General features: G+C 34.9%; 2 protein-coding genes across 3 annotated transcripts in view; both read right to left on the bottom strand.

Moving 5' to 3' along the window:
- Positions 1–414: 414 nt before the first annotated feature.
- Positions 415–7985, bottom strand: LOC123686237. Its single transcript, XM_045626254.1, has 6 exons — positions 7825–7985; positions 7406–7575; positions 6400–6690; positions 6162–6301; positions 3722–4821; positions 415–2434 (listed from the first exon to the last, which is right to left on the bottom strand). The coding sequence occupies exons 2-6, from the start codon at positions 7568–7570 to the stop codon at positions 2280–2282; spliced, it is 1851 nt and encodes a 616-aa protein (XP_045482210.1). The 5' UTR covers positions 7571–7575; positions 7825–7985; the 3' UTR covers positions 415–2279.
- Positions 7986–13167: 5182 nt separating this feature from the next.
- The window catches only part of LOC123686046 (segmentation protein cap'n'collar), a 58574-nt gene continuing 53398 nt past the window's right edge, over positions 13168–18343 (bottom strand). For both annotated transcript variants that reach the window (XM_045625997.1, XM_045625998.1), the window contains exons 8-13: positions 18059–18155; positions 17727–17976; positions 16400–16520; positions 15460–15920; positions 15215–15401; positions 13168–14167 (exon numbers count right to left, since the gene is read on the bottom strand). In XM_045625997.1, the coding sequence (XP_045481953.1) occupies positions 14015–14167; positions 15215–15401; positions 15460–15920; positions 16400–16520; positions 17727–17976; positions 18059–18155 (1269 nt within the window). In that variant the 3' untranslated portion in view covers positions 13168–14014. The remainder of the gene's footprint in view (positions 14168–15214; positions 15402–15459; positions 15921–16399; positions 16521–17726; positions 17977–18058; positions 18156–18343) is intronic.

Raw genomic sequence — 18343 nt, 5'->3', positions numbered from 1 at the left:
TAGAACATTAGCATTGGAATTTTAAAACAAAAATTTAAACATAGGAATAAAGAAACTGATTTCTGCAGGGCTGGCTTTATTCGGACCAATTTCAGCGGCCGCCTTTTATTTTATATCTTATAAGATTTTTGATTAGGGTGGGGCAATGTTATTTTTTTCCTTAGACGCCAAAAATGTCCGGACCGGCCCTGCTTTTCTGAAAAACAATTTGGGGTGAAACGAATAGAATGAACGATTTAAATTTCAATAATTTTAATAAAAAATAAGAATATATAAGGCCTAACAAATATCTCAGAGGGAAAACACAGTTCTATTGTTCGTCAACAATTCGAAGTAAATATTTTTTTTGATAATTTCGGTAGGTACAATAATTTACGAGATAAATTATTTTTAAATAGAATGTTTCAGTTAACTTCATTACTCAAAGTTAAGGGTTCATAATAAACAAAGTTAGAATGTTAGCATTGAATTTACTCTGTTTACGGTATATGGAATTAAAAAAATAAATAAAATTGGAATAAAGAAACTAATTTCTGCAGGGCCGGCTTTAGGGGTCAAACGGCTGCTCCTACTTTGTGAGGGGCTTCATATTTAGACCAAGTTCAGCGGCCGCCTTTTACTTTATTTCTTATAAGCTTTTTTGATTATGGCGGGGTAAAATTATTTTTTTCCTCAGACGCCCTGCTCATCTGAAAAACAATTTGGGGTAAGACGAATAGAATGAACGATTTAAACTTCAATAATTATAATAAAAATAAGAATATAACGTCTAACAAATATCTCTGAGGGAAAACAAAGTTTTTTTGTTCGTCAACAATTCAAAGTATAAATATTTTTTGGTTGAAAAGAGTGTAATCTCTCAAAAAAAAAAAAAAATTGTGAACGTTTTTATAACCAGTGATCTGAATTAGGTTCTGTAAGGATTTACTAATAAAAGCTGCAAGGGTAATAATACTGACTATACTAAAAATTAACAACAATTATAATCCTACAACTATAAAATATCTATACCTTCTTCAGGCCAACAAAAGTGTAAATTATTATCAGAAATATTGCAATCCTATATCATTGTAGAAATCAATAATGCAGGTAATCATAAAATTATTGTTCCACACCGATTTCACAAGAACAATATAAGAGTCAAATTATTTTCAGAATATCATCCAGATATGGTCAAAATATTTTTTTTTTTGATAAATTCGGTAGGTACAATAATTTACGAGATAAATTATTTTTTAATAAGATGTTTCAGAGTAGGTATAACTCTGAATGATGTTTCCAGTTTTCTTATCAGTGGCGAGGCTAGGGGGGTAGAGGGCCTGAGCCCCTCCTGAAATTCTGCTGCCCCCCCCTGAAATTCTGTTTACCTCCCTGAAATTCTGCTGGTCCCCCTTAAATTCTGCTGACCCCCCTGAAATTCTGCTGACCCCCTCTAAAATTAGACATTCTAAGGCTAAAATAATTACAAAATCAGCTGAACTATAATTTCGCTTCACTTTGGCCTCTCCAAAAAAAATTCGGCGCCCCCCTATTTTTGAAAGCTGGCTTCGCCACTGTTCCTTATTGTTCTTATTAGGTTTATTCATTTTTTCACCACCTAATTAGTTTTGCTTTAAAATAGTGACTGCAATTGTAATGCGCATCAATCTGTCTATTGCAAAATGTTTAGTGAATATAATTTCAAGTCTCATAAACAATAACTACCTACTATACTTCACTACGTAGCAAAAGTCCAAACTGTAACAATATTTCTACATTGATCTAATACAGAACAGAACTTAATTATCTACTTCCTACGAATTTGGTTACAATTCAACAGATATGAGGAAACGAATATAGCTACAGGGGTCAATGATTCTTACACATATACATTAAAAAATAATTCATTTCAAATGGATTTTTAGGTGTAATTTTCTAGGTACAGGCATAATTTAATAGGAAATAAATTTGAAAAGGATGAATAAGATTAGACACTATTTTTAAGTTTTAAAGTAACACCCTGTACATGTACATTCTTTATTATTCTATTCATCTACCTGCAAATTGTTGGTTTTCGGGTTGAAAATAATTCAACATTTCATGAATTCATTAATAATCCAATAGTTTCATAATACTTACCTATAGGCCTCCATCTTAGGGTTTACTGATTTTAATGATTAACCAATTAAACTCATATTATTAACAAATCAACAATTTGCTAGTGATCTAAATTATCATCATGATATGTAAAAATATAGTTATGAATTTTTTTTAAAACTAATCAACTGAACAAGTTATATTTATAAACAGGGTGGACAATGTGTTGGGCTTCTGTAAGCCTGCTTCAAGGAAGCTGATTGATCCTCCAAACTTTTCTTCAAATTGGCAATCGTGTTTATCAACACTTGATGCCTTAAACTTTCTGCACTATTCCTGTGCCTTTGCGACAAAGCACCTAAAAAATATTTCGTAATGAATCCACATGAAAAGTAAAAGTGAAAAGAAACATCATTTATCGCTGGAGTTGAGGAAATGTTGACTGAATATCATCATTTAGGTCTAAGGCAAAGAGTTGCTGATATTTCTATGCCACAAGAATGCTATGAGAAAAACAACTTGAAAAAAAACACTTTTTTGTCTCAAAACTATCCGAAGAATACCTCCCATTTAGGAACACCCTGTATATGTTATAAAATTTGAAAAGCACTGAAGGGAGGTAATGAACTTAACAGCGCTTGTTCATTCATGCTCCAATTGAACCCCTGGAGACCAGATAACTATACAGGGTGATCCACCGCGATGGCCTATTAGACGTTTATGGAAAACTAATCATAATTTTGTGCGAAAAATTTGCATGTTGGGGTTTGAGACAATGTTTTTTCTCCCTAAAATATTTTCAATTCTCTATAACTTCCGGTAATACCGGAAATAGACTACCACTTCCTTATTTCAAATGGCACACCCAGTATATTTTTTATTATATTTTTCCTCATTTAAGGTTCTTCCTCGATAACTCTTAAAGTATTCATGTTAGGTATAGGGTTTGTTGAAGTAACTCCCACTATTTTTGGACGTAGAATCGACTGAAATAATAGAAAATATAGGTTCTAATTTGAAAATTTTGAGTTTTGATGAATTTGAGTTGTCCAAGTTCATGATCTTCTTATGAACACCCTCTATATTTTTGGTCCAAACCGCAAACAGTCTTAAAATAGTACGTATTTGCAAAATCGAAAAAGAAAAACAAATTGTCATTGTCACCATTTTTTTCATAAGAATCCCATTAACTCATAAACCGTTCACTTTTAACCCAAGGTATGGCATATTGCCGAAATTGTCATCAAAAAAGCTATCTAATGATGCAATAATATACTGGGTGTGTCATTTGAAATAAGGAAGTAGTAGTCTGTTTCCGGTAAAACCGGAAGTTGTAGAGATCTGAAATTTTTTTAGGAAGAAAGATCATTGTCTCAAACCCCAATATGCAAATTTTCAGCTTAAAATTATGATTAGTTTTCCATAAACGTCCGATAGGCCATCCCGGTGAATCACCCTGTATATAGGTGTATATGTGGAATTCAAGGCTACAATTGGCGTATCAATTTCGAGCCCTCTAAAGCTCCTGACTGAATGTTCTGTCTGATTTTTTTATGGTTCCCTTGACGTCATCAATACGAGATTTTGAACGAAGCTTGAAATTGTTAACCTAACCTCAAAATTCGAAAGAAAAGATAATACTTACTGCAATTATTTGGATGAATCGGTATGTTTTTATTCGTAGAGGCATAGACTTTTCTTTTGACCGGTTCACTTTGAGGAGGCGCCCTCAATCTTGGTCTTTCATCCTCAGAACTTGATGTCATTATCTCCTTCCTTATTTTACTTGATTTCCTCTTTTGCTTCGGACTCCTATGTTGAGATTGTCGCTCTGGGTGTTTTCTGAACGGAAGAGGTGATCTTGGAAGAGTACTGTTAGGAGTTGTCCCTGCACCACTACTCAAAAGATTACATCTCGGTAACAATCGCATACTTGATAGGTTAGTGGACGGAACATCTGCTACCCTAGCAGTTTTGGTGCATTCAGCGCTCCTCAAAAGTTCAACTCGTTTATTCGCGGGACCAGGAAGTCGCCTTGGGGACAACCCCTCTGTTTTTATATTCCTTAATATATGTTCAGCTTCCACTATGAGTTCTTCATATTTCTGCTCGGCCTCTTCATCTTTCTTGTCAATAGAAATAATCGGATCTCGGTAGAAATGTACAGAGTTTGATCTTCGTCCCAACGTTTCTTCCAGTGCTAGCTTGGAGATGGGGTGCTGACGGGTTCTTCTAGTGAGTAGAGGTGTCGCACCAACACTCCTAGATCCATCACATTTGGTGAAAATTTGCTCGTTCCTCTCAGGTATCTGTATCGGAGGTATTCGTTTTTTGTGTGAGCTTGATTTATGTCTTGATTTCCTCGTTGTTTTCCTCCTCGAAGCCTTCCTTTTCTCCTGGAAATTGAAGTAAGAACAGTGCCCTGTGTTTTTACTCTCACCAATGTTCATTTCGGTTAGGGAACCATCGTCAATGTAAAACATATCGCCTTCTTGTGGTTCAAGTTCATCTCCACCATCCTGACCTGTATCTATATCTGTGTCAAGGTCGGTAGGTTCGCTGTCACTCAGTATATCCGTTTCCTTTTCATAGACGTAACTCTCGTCATATTTGCCCATCATTTCGTTCAGGGTGCAGTCGTCCTCACTGTCTTCCCAATAGGTTTCAGCTCCACTCAAAGAAGAGCAAGTTGAAGATACAGGAGACTTTCTCCTCGAACATGGACTTGCTAATACGCATTGGTTCCTGAAAAATTTCGATCAGTTTTCTTCATGTTGAAAGAAGATGATTAGAAATATTAGGCCAATTGAAAAGTCCCCGGTCTGATGCAAAGATGGTGGTGCTGGTATTAAATCCATATGATTTTTATAAGTACCAACCTTCAAACGATACGTGTCAAAATTTGACAGCAGTCCGACCATTAGTTTGTGAGATATTGCGTTGTGAATGTAGCTACTTTTGTTATTTGAAGAAAGATGGAAAAAAAATTTCGTGTGCTGATAAACTATTGCTTTTTGAAGAGAAAAAATACAGTTGAAGTAAAATCTTGGCTTGATGAAGAGTTTTCGGGGTCTGCACCAGGAAAAATCAACCATCATTGATTGGTATGCTAAGTTCAAACGTGGTGAAATGAGCACCAAAGACGGCGAATGCAGTGGACGCCCAAAAGAGGCTGTCACCAACGGACTAATCTAAAAAGTTCACATAATAATTTTGAATGACCGTAAAGTGAAGTTGATCGAGATAGCAGACATTGTGAAGATATCATCTGAACGTGTACATCATTCACGAATATTTGTACATGAGAAAGCTGTGTGCAAAATAGGTGCCGCGCGAGCTCACAATCGATCAAAAGCAACAACGTGTTAATGATTCTGAGCAGTGTTTGAAGCAGTTTAAGTGCAATAAACCTGAATTTTTGCGTCGAAATGTGACAATGGATGAAACGTGGCTCAATCATTTCACTCCTGAGACCAATCGACAGTCAGCTGAGTGGACTGCACACGATGAACCGAATCCAAATCGAGGAAAAACACAACAGACAGCTGGCAAGGTTATGGCGTCAGTATTCTGGGATACGCAAGGAATAATATTCATTGATTACCCCCAAAAGGGCTAGACCATCCACAGCGATTATTATATAGCGTTATTAGATCGTTTAAAGGATGAAATCTTTAAAAACGGCCCCATTTGAAGGAAAAAAAGGTGCTGTTTCATCAAGACAATGCGCCGTGTCACAAATCAATGAAAACAATGGCAGAATTGCATGAATTTGGCTTCGAATTGCTTCTGCATCCACCGTATCCGCCAGATCTGGCCCCCAGCGACTCTTTCCTGTTCTCGGACCTCATAAGAATGCTTGCTGGAAAGAAATTCAGCGCCAATAAAGAAGTAATCGCCGAAACTGAGGCCTATTTTGAAGCGAAAGACAAATCGTACTACAAAAATGTTATCGAAAAGTTGTAAGATCGTTATAATCGCTGTATCGCCCTCGAAGGCAACTATGTTGGATAATAAAATCGAATTTTGGCAAAAAATGTGTTTTACTATGGTAGACCGGGGACTTCAATTGGCGTATTACTTACGAGGCAGTAAATAGTGTGGTTTCGGAGAGTCCATTTGCGTAGGAATTTTGAATTCGTCTACTGGACGTGGGTGTGCATCTGGGAAGCCATGGGTTGGTCCTAATCCTATTCCTTTGCCTTGGCGAAGCCACATCCACAGCCTGATACCGCCGAAATTCGTCATTAAAATGCTTCAGATAAAATGAGGACATGCACACAACTAAGACATGCTTTCCAAATATTTTTTCTTGGAATTTACCGTGTTTAGAATAGGCCTGTTATTCTCTAGTTGGGGTGAAGCAATCTTCTGGATGGTTTGTTGTATGGAGGGATTTTTATCACATTGAATTAGTTCGGGTTTCTTTTCCAGTATTGTTTTAACTTCGGTATAGTACTCGGGGAGTGCACCTGGGGATGTACCATCTGTTGAATAACCTGTAGAGTAAGCCGATTCTGGGGAAGATAGAGTTGCTACTGAGTATCTACTGCTCGTGGGTTCTGAACGAATGGGGCCATTGGTTAATGTTTCCGCTTCGGTTTCTTTTGTTTCCTGAAATTGAAATGTCCATCAAGATATTATTTCAGCAAACTATATTTCAAAAACAGTTCATTCAGTTTTTACCACATTTCAGAAGATGCGTGTCTTAATATCGAAAAAACTTAATTCGGATCGAGATATTGAAGGTTAAGTGATACATTTGTTGTTGTTTGAAAAATTGACAAAAACGAGTTTCGTGTATAGATCATGATAGATGGATAAAGACTTCAAAAGAATGCTCCTGGGAGAGAAATTTGGCTCTATTGAAAGCAGCGATACAGAAAAGGTATTGAAAAGTTAGAGAATGTGCGTGGAGTATATACATATCACTCTTGAAGGTAACTATTTTGACAAATAAAGCCGAAGTTTCTGGAAGAATAATGTTTTACTGGTTAGACTCAGGAGTTATTGAGTAAAGTGTTAGGTACAGAAAAAACAATGTTTACACTATGGTTTTCTTCAAACTCTGTCAAAGCATTTAAAATTATTTTAGTGAATAACCAGCACTCGGATTCGAATCTGGGTTATTTTATTCGAAAATTCATAACTCTGAAACTATTGGTGTTATAAGACTTTGCTAATATTATGTTTTTGATTTCATGACTGTGTTAAGTTTCTGTGTAATGATTTCCTTGATTTTTTGCAATCTGGTAGTGAGTATAGTAGATATACCTCAGACAGAAAAATTTCACGACACTGAAAATGAAAAATTTCTTGATTTACTCACTTTCTTATTTTTAGGAGACTTGACTGCTTCTGTTTTTTTGGAAAATAAAATATGAGGGGAAGTGGTTTCGTTCGTGTTTTTTAATTTATTCTGCTTGTCTTTCCTATTTTGTTTCTTTTTAGGCCTCACAGCTTCCATCCAGGATCTTAATTTACCCCCAAACATGTTTTCTGGAACACAAAATACTCACTCTTTAATTTGTTTATTTCGAAAACAAATTTTTCGACGTCAAAATATCACACTTCTTGCATTTTAGGATTTCTAGTTTATTTAGGAACATCGGAAATAGAGCAAGCACATGACGTATCAGATATTAATGGATTTAATGTCTTGTTTGATTTCAGTTGCTCAAAAACATGGATACAGTAGCATTCTATCGATGTAGTATGCAAATTCACATCAAAAACGATTTGATTTACCTTAGATTCTTAATATAATTTAACACCAATCACAATATCAACGATTTCACGGAATTAACACATTTTACAAGTAATAATAACAACAATATTAGATATTCAGATATCCACAACGAGTATTTGATGTTTCTGGAAGCGCCATGACTGCGGTCGGGAATCTACGACGCCTGCCGACGCTTCATCTGTTGAAATCCAGACGCCTGGCCGAAAATCGAAATGGGATGTGCGTTTAGGGGCTGACGCAAAAGTAATACTCTACTCTCCCGTAGGGAAACATTTCGCAGCTTGGCCAGTCGTGTTTGAAACAATCTATCTAGTTTTATACCAGGGTCATCTTGGAACATTATGAAAATTCTCACTTTGCAAAGTATTTCACTTTTGGGATGATAAATATTTTTGTTCTTCTCCGATTTCGAAATTTTCATTAGAAAAATGCATTTCAGAGCAATTTTGGCTTCGTATCTCTCTTTCCGTCTGTATGTACTTTCTTGTAACAGCCGTAACTAACTACAATTCTCACCTGATATCGATACATTTGGTATGGCTTTTCAGTTTAGGCTGTAAATGGCCCCACATAAGATTCCGATTTTCCAGGGTGTGCGTTGAGTATAAGCAAACTTGGAATTACCGGGATTTCAATACCTAGTCCGATGTTTTCCTATAATTTGCGGTTTTCCAGGTCGTAGATGTCGAATTTGGCATCGGTTTTGTGTAGGAAAATTCTTCCACATGATAAGAGAACCTTTATTCTGGATTAGACCAAGTGTATTAAGATTTATTGGTGCAGTTGATCTCCCATGCAAACTCCTGAAAATTTTCAAATAAATCGATTGCAGATATTCAGCTTGAAAAATTCTTCCTAATATGAAATTTTCAAGATGATAAGAGAAATTAATGACAGATTGGATCGTTATGAATCCTATAAAATCGAAATTCAGGTAAATACTTGTAATATAGAGTAAAATGTTTGTAAAAGCATACATTTTGACGTTAACCTCCTCTACCATATGGTGTTCCTGTTACGTGTTCCATTAATGGCAAATCTGACATCAGGAATACAGAAAGGCTATTAGGTATCCGGAACGAAGCCCGTCGTTGACCATAGAAACACCTGAGGTATTAGGAGTAACTAGCTTAGGAAATTCTATGCTTACTTCGGATACCTCCTCGCGTTCCTATGTTCCTAATACACAATTTCAGATTTTCGAAACGAGGAATAATACCGGATCCATGGCATTATAGAGGAAGTATCTGATGAGTTACTTGAATAATAAATTTATGTATTGCTTTTTATTGCTTTTGCAGACATTTTACTCTGTAATTGTAGTATATACCTGAATTCCGATTTCATAGGATTTATATTAATCTAATTCTTAATTATCTTATGGAAAATTTTAAAATTTATGATATTCTAAGTAAGATTTCAGTTTATGTGAAAAATTCATTGATGTGTCGTTTATTAGTTACTTCTACAAACATTTCTTACGCCTAAATTTCAATTTTTGTATTGAAGATCATTTGCACCAATGATTCTTTATTGTCATGGCTAAGAGAGAAGGAATATTTATTTACAATTAGGTGTATTGGCTGTGATTGAATACTGAAATAGAGAACCATCAATTATATCAATTTTTTAAAAATAATTACTATTATTCATTAAAATATAATCAGTCTGTGCTGTGAGTCATCTACACACATAATTCAATGAACCGCTAACCAACTACGGGTAGAATTCTATAAACAATAGGTCTCATCCTACGGCATGTTCAAAGTCATTCATTTAGATGTCACCATAGAACAAACATTTTCAGGGGGTTGACTGGATATCATTTTAATCAAGTCTAGAATAAAGTCTCTCTTTTCTTGTAGAAACATTTTTCTACTCGAAATCGATACCGAATTAGAATTCTACAATTCAGAAAACTACTACTAACATGAAAATATGCACGAATTTTAACAGTCGATTCTTAGAAAAAAAACCCTAAACCACCGCCTGGTTACGCCCATGCTGTTACTCGCTTCGTGAAATGTCGTTGCCTTTCGTTGACCATAGAAATAGTTGAGGTATTAGGAGTAACCTTCATAGAACGTTCTATGATTACTCCGAATACCTCCTCGCCTTCCTATGTTCCTAATACAGAATTTCAGATTTACGAAACGAGGAACAGGACCCGATCCATGGCATTATAGAGGAGGTATCTGATGAGTAACGTGAAAAATTAATTTAAGTATTGTTTTGCAGACATTTTAATCTATAATTTTAGTATATACTTTTTTGGATCGATAAGAATTCAATTCGTCATTTATTATATGGAAAATTTTGAAAATTATGGATTTCTAAGTAGTTGTTCTTCAGTTTTTCCCAAAAATGTTATTCTTCGAATATGCATTTATCCGAACAGTCGATTTTAACGAAAAAAAAACCGTAATGAATTTCGCGAATAATTCAATTCAATGATGTGTCGTTTATTAGTTACTCCTACAGACATTTTACTCTATACTATATCCCTAAATTTCGATTTTTTTACATAAGCAATAGAATTGTGCCAAACATCATAGTCGAAATCATTAAAAGCATCAGTCACACAACGAACTGAAACCACGTAAAAATGCATTTCGACAATACCCATATGGACCACACTGGTCTATGCGAATTATTAGAAAGTAATTAAAAAGTGACAGATGCAACCAATGAGTGTAACCAAAAACGCTCTCAAAGTGGAAAGGGGGATACGAGGGGAAATATTCAGCCAATCAAATCAATCAAATCAGGACATTCTTGTTTCCAAGACGATTTGCTAAATACCGGGGTTTATTTGAGAGTATTGTTAGCAATATTTTCATAAATTCCAAAGGAATTTCTGAAAACTTGGACAACCCTTGTATAATTGAAATATTCAGGATTCCTCCAAGTGACTTTGGATATTCCCGATTCAAGGGTAGGCAGCGCATGCTTTTTCGGCTAAAGGTAAGATATTGTAAACAAAAATATTTTGAGTGTTATTTGTGAAGAAAGCAATATGATGGACAAAGAAAATAGTTTATTCCTCAGTTTAACTGAATATTTCCGGTATTTGGAAGCAACTCCAAATAATAGGAATGTGATAGAAGGTGAATTCATTCTAATTTAAGAATAATCGTCCATTATCTAAAAAACAAACATTTTAGGAGAAGCGGTCTTGAATGCCGGTCATGTAATTATGTGTGGGAATATATTGGTAAAAGTACACGCTGCTTAGAATTGTTCGGCTTATGCTTGCAGACTTCAGCCCTTTCAGCAGATCCACATGAAATAAGAGGAAAAATAATAACAACTAGAGAAACTGCAACAATATCAGCTTTCAGCTGTTCTTGTAAGGCTGGATTAGGAGGCAGATGTAAACATATATCAGCTCTACTCTTACATTGCACCAGGTTGTATAATTTTTGATTTATTTTATGTCTGAATCGGGACTTGCAATTGAACAATAATATAGACACAATATAATTGTTGGTTTTTTGCTTTTCCTTTGGTTTTTATCATTTCAGAACTGACCTCCTCAAATTGGAAAATATTTCAAGCACGGATATCAAATGCTGGTGGAAAAATAAAAAAAAAGAGTTTCGGAGGGGGTTTCAAGTTTCATATTATCGACTGCGGGTGAGCGAAGGTTTCTCAACAGTTATTTTAATTTAATAAATGCAAATATCTTTACATTCCGAAGGGGGTTTGAACCCCCTAAACCACCTCTCTGGCTACGCCCATGCTGTTTCTCGCTTCGTGAAGCTTCGTTGCCCTTCGTTGACCATAGAAACACCTGAAGTATTAGGAGTAACCTACTTGAAAAATTCTATGATTACTTCGGATACCTCCTCGCGTTCCTATGTTCCTAATAACCAATTACATACAGATTTACGAAACGGGATCAGGACCGAATTCATGTAATTCTCGAGGAGGTATCTGATGTGTAACGTGAAAAATGAATTTATGTCTTGTTTATTATTGCTTCTGCAGACATTTCACTCTATAATTGTAGTAAATATCTAAATTTCGATTTCATAGGATTTAGATCAATCTAATTCGTCATTTATTTTTATGAAAAATTTTGATATTTATGCAGTTCCAAGTATAATTATAGTTTATGTGAAAAATTCATTTATGTACCGTTTATTAGTGACATTTTGAGAAATTTTACTTTATAATACCAGTATATATCTCAATTTCGATTTTTCAAAGAAAAATCCAAGTTTATTCTTATAGTGTTGGTTGGCATCGGTTTTGCATAGAAAAATTGGTCTAACAATTAGAGAACCTTTCTTCTCGACTAGACTATTTGTAGTTTATTAGTGCAAATGATCTCTAATCAACACCTTGAAAATTTTCAAGCTACTTTAGAAAGGAACTGATTGCAGATAAGGATTCAATCTGAAAAATTCTTCATAATATCAACTATTCGAGAATCCTCAAGAACTAAAATACTTTTCTGCACAATTTATCCAAGGTTATAGTCTTTATTTTTTGTATAGTAATCTAATATATGGAAACCTTTTTGCAGCTATTTATTAAAAGTGAAAAATTTCCACTTAGTTCTAAACATCCAGGGATCAGATATAAAGATTTAAATATTTTTCAAACAAATGATATCCACGAGTGTCTATAAATATTATTTATATCAGGCTAAGAATTCAGGTTAATGACCAATTGTTAGCAGAAATCATACTCCCAATATTGTTCTAATACGAAGAAACCTTTTGTAGTAAGTTTTGTAGGCATCTAATGAAAAACTTTCTTGTGCAGTCCACAAACTGTTGAAATTACTCCATAATTTTTGCTTAACACTTTCTGTTGCATGAATAGGTACTGATTATCTATTCGTTAATAGTGAAAAATTTCCACGAATTCCAAGACATCCGAGTACCAGATAGACAACAATTTTACAAATGAAATGTAATCTCCATGAGGGTCATATATGTAAATTTTCACTTTCCAGCCAGTCATCTGACCTTTTGTATTTTTCCTATTACTGTTCTTTAGATACTATATAAAAATGGGATGTCATAAACAAATATGCAGTACTTTTTTTTAATAGTAATCAAGACAGTACAATAATGTCCTTATGATATTTACTATATTCTGTATCACTTTCGTCCTGCAGAAAGACCTGTTTATAGCATAAATTTTTTTCGTTAGCTAAGTCTGATAACATGTTACGACTCCACTCAACCTTAAGGGCCTTTTAGAAATCGGATAGGGTTTAATATTACATATAAATGAAATACCTTTTTTTGCAGAGATCTTTAATGGTTAGGAAACCAAAGTAATTATCCAAAAAAAAAAAAAAATGTCATGTGTTAAAGATCTAAGGATATACTTTGGATGAAATATATTGGATACCACTTATCAAAAAAGATCGACCTATACAATCTAAGCTTACAATATACAATGTACAAAACCTATTTTAGAGTAATGGAGGAATATTATGTAAATATCCAGCAGAAAAACAGAACATGAAATTTAAAAAAAGAACTAGTTTGTGCACCAAACGTTTCACAAATACCAAAAAGTAACACAATGGGCAGATTAACAACTATCGATCTCCATTAGTATTATAAATGAGTACAGCTACTTGGATAATTCAAAATTTTGTTTCATATGGGTCACATTCAAAAAACAAAACTAACAAGAATATTTAGATTTGTTTTTCAAGCTACTTGTTAAGATTATTAGCCCTACACCGATCACATAAATATCCAAAATCTCTTACACTTTAATATATACAGCATCATATGAAGGCATAGTTTTATTAATCACTGAACAAAGTATCTTTTTGCGTTATAAAAATATAGTAAGTATTTTTATGTACCTAGTTTTTTTTTTACTAACCAGTTGCCAAACCTTAAAAGTGAATATGTCCAACACAAGCACTTACAACTCTTTACAAATATAATCTTCAATCTTCATGTCAAGTGATCACTTTGGACAAGCTGGCGACCAGCAAAGAAAAATTCAATAAACCCGTCTATTTAGTTGTAGCTGAATAAATACACATGGTACTTGTGTAAGAAAAATTAAAACGGTAGCACCAAATATTATATTCAAATGCCCAGGAACGTATGGTGTACAAGAAACTTTGAACATGTTGTAAAAGAAAAGGTTAACCGACATAGCATGAGCAATTTGAAGAGAATGCCGGTTAAACAATTCAAGGTGCCCCTAGCCGTTCTTGTGATCTTGCATATGTTCTTTCTTTTCATTCGGGTTGTGGGTGGAATTTGATCGTGGAACAACTATAACTGAACCATCGGCAGAAGTCTGCAAACTGTAGTGATAGGGTGAATACTGGTTGCCTTCTGGATCTCTCAGATTCTGAAAAATAATTAATAATTATAATTAATTCATTGAAATAGGTTTCTCTAAGTGTATGGGCCATACAAACATACAAAAAAGTGCTGCTGGTTCAGTGAATGTTGCTCCTTCAAATTTATTTATTTTTCTTTTATGGCACGGTGTGGGTTAAAAAAAATTAATTGCAACATTCATGGAATCATCCGTATCGTTGACAAATGTGATAATTGAAACAAATATCAACTGAATAAATAAATTCAGTCCTACATTGACTTTTTTATTTTCGTGATTATTTTATTACATCATTTTGCACATGGTTGAAAATATCAATTTTATACAGATCGCTTAGTATATATATACGCTGAGTGTCCTAATTATTAATACAAGTGAAAAATTCGAACCGAGTCTCATCATAAAAAAGAAATTTGTCACCTGTATTACTTAATTTATTCATATTTTATACACAATTCTCTAACCTATGAATTCTCACCAAGGACATTTAAAAAAAATCATTGAATTTTTTCTCATCTCTTCAAAGTATCGTCTCATCTTTGAATGTTGTTACTTGTTGCAGTGAAGAAAGATAATGTGACGATAGGTGAAATATTTGTTTTTGTCCTACAATGGCAGCACAACAAAAATTATTTGCATTGTGGAAAATTTACATAGGATGTTTTCTTTTCGATATAATAATAAATACCCTATTATTACATCGGGTATGGTCCGTATATCGCCGAGAATTTCAGAGCGGTTACTATTGGTTTTCACTGTTACAGGTAACCTGCTTCGTATTTATGGACCGCTTGACACTTATCAATGGTCAACTAAATTTTTCATTGACAGAATTTTGGAGGTTATAACTGGTTGATCTTTTTTAATTTGTAAATAAATAATACTCCTTTATTGTTCTGAAAGGGTATTTGTTTCATAATTAAAATAATAAAGTTTTTGAGTGTTAGATGCCATGGAAAATATTCATAATGTGCCTACATCGACTACCAGAATATACTGTACTCTACTCTTTCTGTGCAAACATATATTCAAAACCTTATTACTTATTCAGAATACCTGAAATACATGTCGATAAAGCTGTTGATATTTGTCCTTCATCCTCTTCAATTCATTGCTGTGATAATCATACTCGGACCTCAGTCTCATCTTACGATCCCTCATTTCTTTCACTTCATCTGCCAAAGTGTTGATTTGATCTAATTTTCGTTTTCTGCAATTCTGAGCGGCTACCTTATTCTTACCCCTAAAATAATAACATTTAACTATACAAAAAACACTTTTAAATAAAATTTTCAAATCACCTTCTCCTTATATCTCTAATTAGACTCAGTTGAGCCTCGCTCAAGTCAAACTTGGACAATCTTTCGTTGAATTCATCCATTGGTAGGTTGATTATATCGTCGACAGTAATCGGTATGTTGAGAGCCCTGGCTCTCTTTTCATCTCTGGTTAGGTGTTCGTCGTGACTCTTTTTCGATTTGGTCTTATCCCTGGACATGGGCCTTGGCATAACTCCCGAACTTTCTGGTGGTAAACTGTATGTGTGATTATGGGCAACATGAGAAATGGGATTGCGTACGATGGGATGGTGACGATTGAACTCCATGGTACAGGAATATTTCATTTCTGGGGGCTTGGCCCCATCTTCTTCCACTTGATGAGGAATATTACTGAATGATGTGGCTGGAACCGAAGTGTCTCTGTATTCATACTTGACAGGCGGTGGAGGTTGTTGTCCCATAGCAGCAGCAGATCCTTGTTCCTGAAAAGAAAGGATTTATTTTTAATACTGCTCGATTAGCAGAATAGTAATTTACGTAACTAGTCCGGAAAATAGGGTTTTTTTGGACGAATAGACAAAAAAAAAGTCTGCGAGTCCAAAAAAACCATTTTCGGGCTTGTTGCGTACAATATTTTTTCGGCAACCGTGTAGAATAAGACTATCGCTGCTGCTTTCCATATTTTATTGCTATAAAAAAACATGCGAATTTTTGACAACTAATTTCATATGAACTGTCAGCCGTTATCTCGGTTGCTATGGTAATGATCAACTGCATTTATTAAAAATATCCCTACCAAGATTTTCATATTCACAATGACACGAACGACGTGATTCTTTTCCGGCCTAGTCCGGGAAGTACGTACTTTCCGGACTAGGCCGGGAAATGCTACTTTCTCAGAGAAAAAGCGTCCGGGAAGTGAGCACTTCCCGGACGGTTGCCGAAAAAATTATTTTCCTACCTGGAAATAACGTTTTCCAAACATTTGATGTTTTTTCTGTGCCACTGGTAGCCTGCCAGGATCAGAAGTGCTTAAGGTGTGCTGCCTGTTCGAGTAGCTATAATCATATGGTCTGTATTTCCTAAAATTAAATAAATGATTTTAGACTCCTTTTTAAGATGTTAAGAGGCAAATTGAAAGTCGCCGGTCTACCATAGTAAAACACATAGGCCTCATTTTCGGCGATTACTTCTTCATAGGTGCTAAATTTCTTTCCAGCGAGCATTCTTTTGAGGTCTGAAAACAGGAAAAAGTCGCTGGGGGCCAGATCTGGCGAATACGGTGGATGCAGAAGCAATTCGAAGCCCAATTAAAGCTATTTTGCCAATGTTTTCATTGATTTGTGACACGGCGCATTGTCTTGATGAGACATCACCTTTGGTTTCTTTAAATGGGGCCGTTTTTTGACGATTTCATCCTTTAAACGATCCAATAACGCTATATAATAATCGCTGTTGATGGTCTGGCCCTTTTGGAGGTAATCAATAAATATTATACCTTGCGCATCCCAGAATACTGATGCCATAACCTTGCCAACTGACTGTTGTGTTTTTCCTCGCTTTGGATTCGGTTCATCGTGCGCAGTCCACTCAGCTGACTGTCGATTGGACTCCGGAATGATTGAGCCATGTTTCATCCATTGACACAATCGACGCAAAAATTCAGGTTTATTGCACTTAAACAGCTTTAAACACTGCTCAGAATAACTAACACGTTATTGCTTTTGATCGATTGTGAGCTCGCGCGGCACCCATTTTGTACACAGCTTTCTCATGTAAAAATATTCGTGAATGATATGATATACACGTTCAGATGATATCTTCACAATTTCTGCTATCTCGATCAACTTCACTTTACGGTCATTCAAAAGTATTTTGTGAACTTTTTCAATCTTTCGTCGGTGACGGCCTCTTTTGGGCGTCCTTTGCGTTAGCCGTCTTCGGTGCTCATTTCACCACGTTTAAACTTAGCATACCAATCAATGATGGTTGATTTTCCTGGTGCAGACCCCGCAAACTGTTTATCAAACAAAGATTTTGCTTCAACTGTATTTTTCCCCTCAAAAAGCAATATTTTATCAGAACACGAAATCATTTTTTTCAAATAACAAAAGTAGCAACACTCACAACGCAATATCTCACAAACTAATGGTCGGACTGCTGTCAAATTTTGACACCTATCGTTTGAAGGTTGGTACTAACTAAAAATCATATGGATTTAATACTAACATCGCCATGTGTGCATCAGACCGGGGACTTCTCAATTGGAAAAATGAAAAAAAACTTACGCTTGGTAATCAGTCACATAATGTTCACCAATATTATGTCCGGAATCTGATCCTCCATCACACCATTCTCCGTCAGACAAAGATGGGACTCTTTCAGAACCCATGGAGCTAACTGCACTATCACTCGAAGTATCGACTCTTTCCATTTCAGATCTACTCATTGAAGATGTGCCACTGGCAACTCCAGCACACAGATTAACATTGCCACTGGCTGTATTGTTACTCTCAAGCATTCTCATCGTATACATGCCTGATTCGGAAACAAAATTATTTGAGTTTGATAATGATAATGAGCAATAGAAGTCAATAAATCGAAAAGTTTTATGTTTTACCTTCATTCATAGCCATATCCATAAGCTGCAAATCTTCATCATTTAATATTGAAGAAAGAAATCCATCGGTTTGGTTGAATTCTGAAGTACCGTTATTCTGGAATTGAAATTGAAAACAGTTAATAATAAATTCCAGAAATTTTCAATGAAATAGTTTATACAGAATCTATAGAAATCACATCAACATATATAATATTGATTAAACAATTGTAGAGAATTGGCTTTTGAGATATTATTTCATATTTATATAATATGGTTTGAATTTTTCATGAGACAACCAATGCA

Source organism: Harmonia axyridis, chromosome X (assembly GCF_914767665.1).
Source record: "Harmonia axyridis chromosome X, icHarAxyr1.1, whole genome shotgun sequence".
NCBI classification, from domain to species: Eukaryota; Metazoa; Arthropoda; class Insecta; order Coleoptera; family Coccinellidae; genus Harmonia; species Harmonia axyridis.
This window is presented reverse-complemented; position numbering and strand designations above follow the sequence as displayed.